Source organism: Cornus florida, unplaced genomic scaffold (assembly GCF_030987335.1).
Source record: "Cornus florida cultivar Cherokee Brave unplaced genomic scaffold, ASM3098733v1 CherokeeBrave_3.0.0_Hap2_Chr09, whole genome shotgun sequence".
NCBI classification, from domain to species: domain Eukaryota; kingdom Viridiplantae; phylum Streptophyta; class Magnoliopsida; order Cornales; family Cornaceae; genus Cornus; species Cornus florida.
This window is the reverse complement of record NW_026775579.1, coordinates 81,407,038-81,416,140: the sequence shown is the minus strand read 5'-3', so window position 1 is coordinate 81,416,140 and position 9,103 is coordinate 81,407,038. Positions and strand designations below refer to the sequence as shown.

Genomic DNA, 9,103 nt, shown 5'->3' with positions numbered 1-9,103 from the left:
TGGGATGAATTGATTTAGTTAATTTTGTTTCGGGCAGTAATTTTTTTTTTTTTTTTTTTTTTTTTTCTGAAATTGATAGTTATGCATGTTGTAAATATAAAAATTATGAAGGCATTACCCAATCACCTAGTTGGTATGGTGCTTAGCTCAGCTCCTGAGTGGGTAAGTCCGTGTCCACGTCCTCCCTCTCCCTAGTTTGTCAGGATTTAATTTGGCATTTCATATTAAGATTGTCCATTTTTCTTCTGACAAGAGCTCAAGTATTCACCCATTTGTCCCGAAGAGAACATGGTAATTTGTCTTTAAATTGAAGGGTAAATTACCTGACCGACACTCCTGTCTGAGTTAAGGAGGAGAAATTTTTAGGTGGTCGGAACCCTTACAAAAGGTTGACTTGTGTTGTACAATTACCAAAATATTTATTTTTAGTATAAGTGTGTAAGACTTCCTGTAATAAGCCATCAAAATTAAATAATCAATGTACCTGATCAACCCTAGCACTCTCGCTCGACCATGGAGGCCCAAGGCGCACTAAGAAGCTTGAAGTTCTTTGGAGTTTAGGTGCAAGGCGAGACATGCGTCTAAGTAAAACAAAGCGTACAATTGAAAAATAAAATTTCTATTAAAGCATATTCATACTCCATATAAAAAAGTGCTACGCTTGTTTGAGACGGAACCTCAAAACACCACTAGTATCTCCTTCAACACATCGCTGCTCCCATGGCAACTCAACAAATTAATTAATTTTCTCATCCTCTATAATTTTTATTTTTGTTGTGATTGTTAGAGTAAACGTGAAATTAGACTATTTTTAAGGCTGTATCGCCATTACAAATAATACTTGTACTCTAAAACAAAATTTATACAGTATACAATAATTATAATAATAAAACATCACTTTTCTTAAAAGCTTCCTCTTTGTCACCCAATTTCACGTGAGATGGAAGCTGATTCTCACCATAGTGGTGCTGATGGTCAGCCATTCATGGGCTCTAAAAAGTTCGCTTTTCCCAAAGCTAAAGGTTATCTTGTATTCTAATACATGCATATATGTGTGCACGTGAGTTGTACAAGTACATTAATTGTCATGCATTTATTCACAATGCAGTAACAATGATCCATTAACTGTAAAGTATTGTGACCTCTAAAGTTTCTTCTGATCTCTTAAGATGAACTGTGTGTGTGTGTGTGAGAGAGAGAGAGAGAGAGAGAGAGAGAGAGTGAGTGTGTACAAAAACACATAATGAATGAATGCCAACCTAGCAATAACAACAACATATCATGTTCATGCAATAATGTCAATACGTACAACATATATTGGTCATGAGTCATGACCACCAAATGGTTAGGGGACCATCTGTCTCTCATGACCATACTTACCCACCACCCAAAGAATCAACGGCTGTGCTCACACCATGTATAGCAAGAGAAATATATATATATATATATATATATATATATATGTTAATTAAAAAGTGAAAGAAGATTTGAGAATGAGTCTGTCTCTCTCTCTCTCTCTCACACACACACACACATATATATATACACAAACACACATATTCATGCCATCCTCCTCACATTAACAATTCAATTTCTATAGGAACCCCTCTCTCGATCATCTCTTCAATTACAAAACTCAGTCACACACACACACACACACACACACACACATAAATATATCCATTCACAAGATGAAGCTCTTTGTACTTCTCTTAGTCACCATCCTTCTCCTAGAGGTACATTGCAGCAACAATACAGCTTTCTTTTAGTTATATTTTAATAAATTGTCACTAATTTCAACAGACTCTGAGATTTATGTGCAATTGATCAGTACTTTTCCTTTTAGGGTTTTGCAGAAGCTTTAACATCTAGTAATGCAGCAGATTCTCTTACTACTGTGAGTTTTCCAATCTCTTTGAAATCTTGTACCTCTATATTTGCCAAAAATTAAGCATATCTTTCCACATTCCTATGCCAATTTTATTTATTTATTTTTTTGAATAACGAAACATCTACTCATCCATCAGTCACTTTAAACTCTATAGTCCGGTTGATTTGACAAATCACTGCATCATTTAAGTTTAGGCTTCACCTTTAGTAAGTCTCGAATAGGAGACCTCAGGAGAGTATCCTAAACAATGACGGATCTACATTGAAGGCAGTGGGGGCAATTTAAGTTTAGGCTTCACCTTTGGTAAGTCTCGAATAGGAGACCTCAGAAGAGTATCCCAAACAGTGACGGATCTACATTGAAGGCAGTGGGGGCAATTGCCCCCGCTGATTTTTTTTTCAATAATCTATTCTTATAATTTGTTCATTTTCAGTAATATACCCATGAAATATTACATTTGTCCAACCTAAAATTACTAAAAAATGCACTATTGTCCCCAAAATTCACCCCCCCCCCCCCCCCCACCCACATCATGGCTCTGTCCCTGATCCCAAACGCCTTATCAGTTGAGCTAGTGTGTGCAGACTTCGTTTGCTGATTTTCATATTTCTATTATCACATAATTCAATTAATTATTAAAATGATTATGTTCTCTTTAGTTTCTTTTATAGTATGTTCTCTCTTTGCTTCTATATTTTGTATAAAAAACCAATGGAATTTATTAAGTGGAATGTATTATTATTTGGAACAGGCAGATGAAGGAAGTGAAAGAGTAGTTCTTCACAAAAAATATCATCCGAAGAAAATCAGTAAGCAATTAAATTCGGTGCATATATATTCAATTTGTGGTTATAAACTATTAATTTGACCATTTATGTTTCTTTGATTTATATTATAAGTAAAATTTTAACCATTAATATGTTTAATTAAGCGGTGATTAATTCATATATATATATATATATATATATATAGGTTGCAGCTATGCATGCGCAAGGAGGTGCAGGAAGGCATCAAGAAAGAATGTGTGCGGCCGAGCATGCAAAACTTGTTGCACGAGATGCCACTGCGTCCCACCGGGCACCTATGGGAACAAGAATGCTTGCCCATGCTATGCTAGCCTCAAGACCCATGGACATAAGCCCAAGTGTCCTTAATTTCTTTTCTTTTTATTCATCTTCTAAAATTATATCTATCTTAATTATGCTAATTATGTAGTAAACCAATAATAATTTGCTCATCTATGTTGAGCTTCATTTAAGCTTCCAAATTCATTGTTTTTGTCACCATAGCACTAGCTTTTGATTGATGTACTACTTTAAGTATATGATGAATGTCTTATCCAATATATATATGCACTGTGGTATAATTACTGCATGATTTCTTCTTTTAAAAATAAAAAAAAAAATTAATAATAAGTTATGCACTAATTTACGGATATATTTTCTGAACAATATAAGTTATATACAGATGGGATTTAATTGTGACATAAATTTCTTACTGGTATCTAGTCCAATGGAGTTGAAGCCCGACTGTGAATAAAAAAATGTGTGGATTGGTACGGATCCAACATAGGATTAGTAGGGGTATCCGTCCCATAGATTTTTAATATTTTTATTTTATATCTCAAATTTTTTAAAATTTATGAAGATGTCCTTTCTAAAATTACAATTCGCCCCTACTGAATTCTTTTTCTTTTTTTTTTGTTCATTTTATAATTTAATTTTTTGAGAATTTATGAAGATACCCTACTAAAATTATAATTCACCCCACTGAATATATATATATATATATATATATATATATATTTTCATTTTATACTTTACATTTTTTAAAAGTTTATGAAGAAAACCTTTTTGAAATTACCAAAATGGACCCACTATATGAGTTTGCCGTCATCCTCACGAAATTTTCTAGGTCTATCACTGCATGTGGATGTGTGTTTCATCTCAAGAAAAAATAATAATAATAAAATTGAGACAAATTTAAATGAGGACATTTTGATCATTTCATTTCAAAGCAAAAAAGGAATTAATTAGTTGGTACAAGAAAATGTAAAGCCTTTAGTTATGCATAAGCTACTCGATTTGAGATTTTTTTTTTTTTTTAAAAAACAGTCTCATGAATCATGATATACAACACAAATATGTAACTCGTCTTGCAATAGCTTAAAATTGAAATTAAGAGAGAAAGATTAAATTTTTGTCATGATATCGCATCGCAAAAGTGTTACTCGTCTTACAATAGCTTAAATTTGAAATCGAGAGAATTGAATATTACAATCCAAATTGGTAAATTATAGATCTGAAAACCAATGAAAGGTATGGTTTTAATCAGTATATTATATATCCTGACTTTTATTATTGTTAAATCCAAACAATAAAAAATAATTTACCCAAAAAAAAAAAAAAAAAAAAAAAGTTAAAAAGTATGTTAATTATGGCATTGCATTGAATGGGTTGAAAATTTAGGGGCACTTTGGTTTTCCACCATGGGTAGTTAGTCCGGCATAGCAAGGACACATCTCCCTATTCATTGAGGTACCTGGTGGAACACAGTTGCACTTCTCGCAGCATGAATTGCATGACCTAATGCACATCTTTTGCGCCTTCGCCTTGCTGCACCTGAACGCACATTTGCCCTTGCAATCTATATATATATATATATATTCACAAACACAACCCTAATTAGTCATAATGAACATCTATTCATTTCAATAGCAAAAATCAAGTACTTTATGCAAACAATGTCACAAGGTGTATTTATATTTAATCCGACAATTCCTTGGTGAATCCTACCCCCATCGACTTCACGCCAGGAAGACAAATTCTCTTGCGTGAAGTTGATCGGCAAGAAAATAATTTTTTCTTTTGCTAACCCGTTTGGAATTGCTTAGAAGCGTTTTTATTTTTTAAAATTGTGTTTAGATGTGTTTGATAACCATTATAAGTGCTTGTAATGGTTATCAAATTTAATGCAGTAGAGCGTTTGAATGAAGCTAGAATTTAGAGCTTTTGAATTTGCGTTATTTTAGGTAACTATTTTTCATTAGACAATTTTGGTTTTTATTTTATTTTATTTTATTTTAATAAAATTGTTAATATCAAATATGGTAATAAAAATATAATTTAATTGTAAAAAAAATGCTTATTATAATGTGTCACTAAATACCTAACATCCTTTTTAATAACAACAATTTTTTTGACATCTCTATTGAGAAACGTCATTTATTTATTTATTCCAATAGCAAGCCCAAACGGGCTCTAAATATTCTTACAATTCAACCAAATAAGAAAAGTGAGAGGTATTAATACCATCTACATTAAAATTCCACAATCCATTCTAAGATCTCTAATATATTTCAAACCCTAACCATCCAAAATTCCCTTTGAGAGTGTTCGAAAATAAGTACATTTGGATAAAGATTAATTGTTTTCTTAGCGTAATTTTCAGTGGCTGCAAATGAATTTTTTATTATTTTTTTCTTTTTTGGTAAATACAAATGCATGACAATTTATCTTCATGTTGTACACACTTACCTATTTGTTGAGCATCAACTGACAATTGCTGTCCACTGAAGACCTCCATCTGAAATTTTCAAAATAATTTCAATTAGTAGCTTTTTTTCCATAGTAATTCAGAGAACGAGTCATGGTTATGCCCAAATTAACCCATATAGTGACCAAATGATTTTTAAACTACCGAAATTTTCATACATTTTATTTTGGTCCGGTCAGTTTGCACACTTTTTTTTTTTCTTCACGAAATTGAATCTCTCCCCTCCTTTTTGAAGATGTGAACGTTATACCATTGAGCTTTGATCTATAAAAATGATATATTAAAGGTGAAGTATCGGGTTTAAGATTTGATTAGTGAAGAAAAGGAAAACAAAATATGGGACTACTGTGATGCCTGAAAGAAACTTCTAATGAGGATTTAAACCATATGAATATATCATTTTTATCTGGAATTTATGGTACATATATATACCTATATGCTGGTGGTAGTAATAGCCAATTATAGAGCATTGAGCTCTACAAGTTTACTGAGATGTGCTGTTTCTATTTATTTTGTGTTAGGGTGCAGGGGTATTTTAGTCTGACCAAATGATCATTCCTATACTAATTTTGCACATTATGCTTGTTGAAGAAATGCTTATATGCACATTTCTATGTATATATATAAATATTCTATTTACTTTCAATTCTTTTTACTATCCTTAAAATATAAAGTTAACGAAATTTATACATGTTACGTATAATTGCTGACTTTTTGTTTAAATTTATATTTTTGTCTAAATAATACTTTGTACTATTTGGATTATTTACTTAATTATTATTATTATTTTTTAAAGCTGTGCATAACCAGATGCTCTGAACCTGCACCAATTTAGAGCCAAAGCAGGACCAAATGCGTTTGGAAATAAATTGTCTAAAAATTTAGAATAGAATTCTCATGTTGGAGGTCATTTCTAACAATATCTTCCCATGCTACAATATTATATATGTATGCAGACATATATATATATATATACATATATATATATATATATGTATATGTACGTACCTCTTGTACCAAGAGAAAGCAAAGGAGTGCCAATGCCAGTGTTGCCTTTGCTGGTGCCATTTCTCTCTCCCAAACCTTAAAAAAATTTGAGAAAGAGAAGGAGAGAGAGGGTGTCGAACTACAAAAGCTTCAATAGGCCTTTATAAAGGAAAAACTTGTGTATTCTTGTGTGGCCAGACGCCTCTCTCGCGTCAAATAACAACCTATTTAATATCATCACAATCATAATATCAATAATCCAATGTTTAGTCCGTACCATTAAAACAAATCAAAATTCAACGTTGACGATATGTCTGTGTGCATAATGGTGTGTCTTTATTTGCAGAAATTATTACCCGGTTCATGAATTGTTGAAATAATTAAATAAAGCTTAGAGAACACATCTACTTATATATCAAATAGTTATTCACCTGCAACCAAAATGTTACAAGTGAAACTTATTCCACGTCGGATTTGGATGGGGGTTAAAGTATGTATAAATGGGTGGGTATGCAACACTACCCAATAGTTCGAGCTTTTCGGTAAATGGGCAAGCGCCCACCCGTTACAGTTGGTATCAGAGCCATGCCCAATCCTTAATCTGGTGTCACGCCAAGCATCCGGGTCTGCCTCCAGGTAGGCAGGGTGGTCCGACCACAATGAGGGCGTTGCGTGGGTTCGAGTGGGGGAGAATGTTACAAGTGAAACTTGTCCCACATCGGATTTGGATGGGGGTTGAAGTGTGTATAAATGGGTGGGTATGCAACACTACCCAATAGTTTGAACTTTTCGATAAATGGGTAAGCGCCCACCCGTTACACAAGATTACCTGTCTATCAATTCAAATAAGAGGGGTGCTAAACACAGTCGCGGGGAAGATAATCAAAACTGAAAGCTTGTTTTTTTAGAGGGATGCAAGAAAAACCAGATTATACTTTTTTTTCATCTGATTTTTTTTTTTTATCTGAAAAAAATCGAATACTTCGAAACAGAGAATATCGATTTGAAAAAATCAGATTTGAATTTCAAACATTTAACTTCAAAAAAAGAAATTTTAGAAAGAGAACCAGATTATAGTACTTTTTTACCTGATTTTTTTATATATTTTTTAATCTGAAAAATCAGAGCATAACTTGAATACAGAAAAATTTTAGAGTTGAACTTCAAACATTTATGGACTTTTGTTAAAAAGAAAATTTTAGAGTTAGATGGAATGAAGAGAGAATTTCCGCAAATAATTTTTCATTGTCTTTTTAAGGATAAAAGGTTAGTATAGTAATTACACATAATGAGAGCCCAAAAGGAAGTTAGCAGAAAAATAGTAATTTATTATCAGCAAAGAAAATACACGCGTCAACAACTAAAGTTGCGACTGAGATTCCACAGTCGCGCTCGCAACTGTGTTTAGCACCCCTCATCAAATAATCGGCTGTCTTTTAAAATTCTTTTGCACTACCATGTTTGTCCTTTTCAACTCCTCTCTCTTGAAAAGGAGAACTTGCACCATTTTATGCTACATATCAACCACAAGTTATTATTTTTAGTATGTCAAGTATATAAATGTGCCGTTTGATATATTTATCAAAATATGAAGCGCCGTAATCTATTGGTACTTTTTTATTTTTCAAGAAGGTCCATAATTCAAGTCCTCGAATGAACGTGTGGGTAGGTGAGTTTCTTGCCGGGATAAATATATATATACCAAAATAAGATGCTTCATAACTTCAGCTTTCCGGGCGACTTTATTTTGGTTGGTTTAGACCAACAAGAGGATGAAGAGAGAGAACCCGATCAAGAAGATAAAGATTAATAAATAGTCTTCTAACTTTAGGATGGATTAGGTTTTGGGCCGGGCCAACCCAACCCAACCCATGTAGATCGAGCCTGGCTCAGTTCACACACTGCCAAGAAAATTGTTAATTCCTGTGGAGTCCTTTTAAATCCATTCCAATATCCAAACCCACGGACCTAATCACAGTGAAGTGGAACCCACCTTCAATTCACCGAATGGTCTTCCCCCAGCCAACTCAACTGTCTCTCTCTCTCTCTCTCTCACACACACACACACACTGTAGGCATAAGCCGCATAACTGCATAAGGCAGCCGCTCTCTCTGAGTTCGCTGGAACGACCCATTTAATCCAGGTATGAATTGTACACACAGCTTTAATTTAATGTTCTAATTCAATATGCACAGCATGAAAATAGATGTTAAAAGATTGAAACTGAGGACAATTACTTTTTTTAGAGAGAGAAAAGGACGAATGCAAGAAAACCAGATTATACTTTTTTTTCATCTGATTTTTTTTTTTTTATCTGAAAAAAATCGAATACTTCGAAACAGAGAATATCGATTTGAAAAAATCAGATTTGAATTTCAAACATTTAACTTCAAAAAAAGAAATTTTAGAAAGAGAACCAGATTATAGTACTTTTTTACCTGATTTTTTTATATATTTTTTAATCTGAAAAATCAGAGCATAACTTGAATACAGAAAAATTTTAGAGTTGAACTTCAAACATTTATGGACTTTTGTTAAAAAGAAAATTTTAGAGTGAGATGGAATAAAGAGAAAATTTCCGCAAATAATTTTTCATTGTCTTTTTAAGGATAAAAGGTTAGTATAGTAATTACACATAATGAGAGCCCAAAAGGAAGTTAGCAGAAAAA

At 32.8% G+C, this 9,103-nt stretch overlaps 2 protein-coding genes across 2 annotated transcripts; one reads left to right on the top strand and one right to left on the bottom strand.

The window, feature by feature from the left end:
* The first annotated feature begins 1,481 nt into the window (after positions 1-1,481).
* Positions 1,482-3,177, top strand: LOC132274622 (snakin-2). The gene is made up of 4 exons (XM_059775943.1): positions 1,482-1,736; positions 1,847-1,897; positions 2,643-2,700; positions 2,864-3,177. The coding sequence occupies exons 1-4, from the start codon at positions 1,692-1,694 to the stop codon at positions 3,043-3,045; spliced, it is 336 nt and encodes a 111-aa protein (XP_059631926.1). The 5' UTR covers positions 1,482-1,691; the 3' UTR covers positions 3,046-3,177.
* Positions 3,178-4,004: 827 nt separating this feature from the next.
* Positions 4,005-6,549, bottom strand: LOC132274621 (cypmaclein-like). Its single transcript, XM_059775942.1, has 3 exons — positions 6,455-6,549; positions 5,428-5,476; positions 4,005-4,537 (listed from the first exon to the last, which is right to left on the bottom strand). Exons 1-3 carry the CDS (start codon positions 6,512-6,514, stop codon positions 4,356-4,358), a joined length of 291 nt encoding a protein of 96 aa, XP_059631925.1. The 5' UTR covers positions 6,515-6,549; the 3' UTR covers positions 4,005-4,355.
* Positions 6,550-9,103: the final 2,554 nt, after the last annotated feature.

Bases quoted from the DNA above. Each gene is read 5' to 3' on its own strand.
- LOC132274621 (XM_059775942.1), bottom strand. From the start codon at position 6,514: ATGGCACCAGCAAAGGCAACACTGGCATTGGCACTCCTTTGCTTTCTC. The intron at 5,477-6,454 runs GTACGTACATAT...TGAAAATTTCAG, and splicing joins GCTTTCTCTTGGTACAAGAG to ATGGAGGTCTTCAGTGGACA. The intron at 4,538-5,427 runs GTAAGTGTGTAC...ATATATATATAG, and splicing joins AGTTGATGCTCAACAAATAG to ATTGCAAGGGCAAATGTGCG.
- LOC132274622 (XM_059775943.1), top strand. From the start codon at position 1,692: ATGAAGCTCTTTGTACTTCTCTTAGTCACCATCCTTCTCCTAGAG. The intron at 1,898-2,642 runs GTGAGTTTTCCA...TATTTGGAACAG, and splicing joins CAGCAGATTCTCTTACTACT to GCAGATGAAGGAAGTGAAAG. The intron at 2,701-2,863 runs GTAAGCAATTAA...ATATATATATAG, and splicing joins ATATCATCCGAAGAAAATCA to GTTGCAGCTATGCATGCGCA.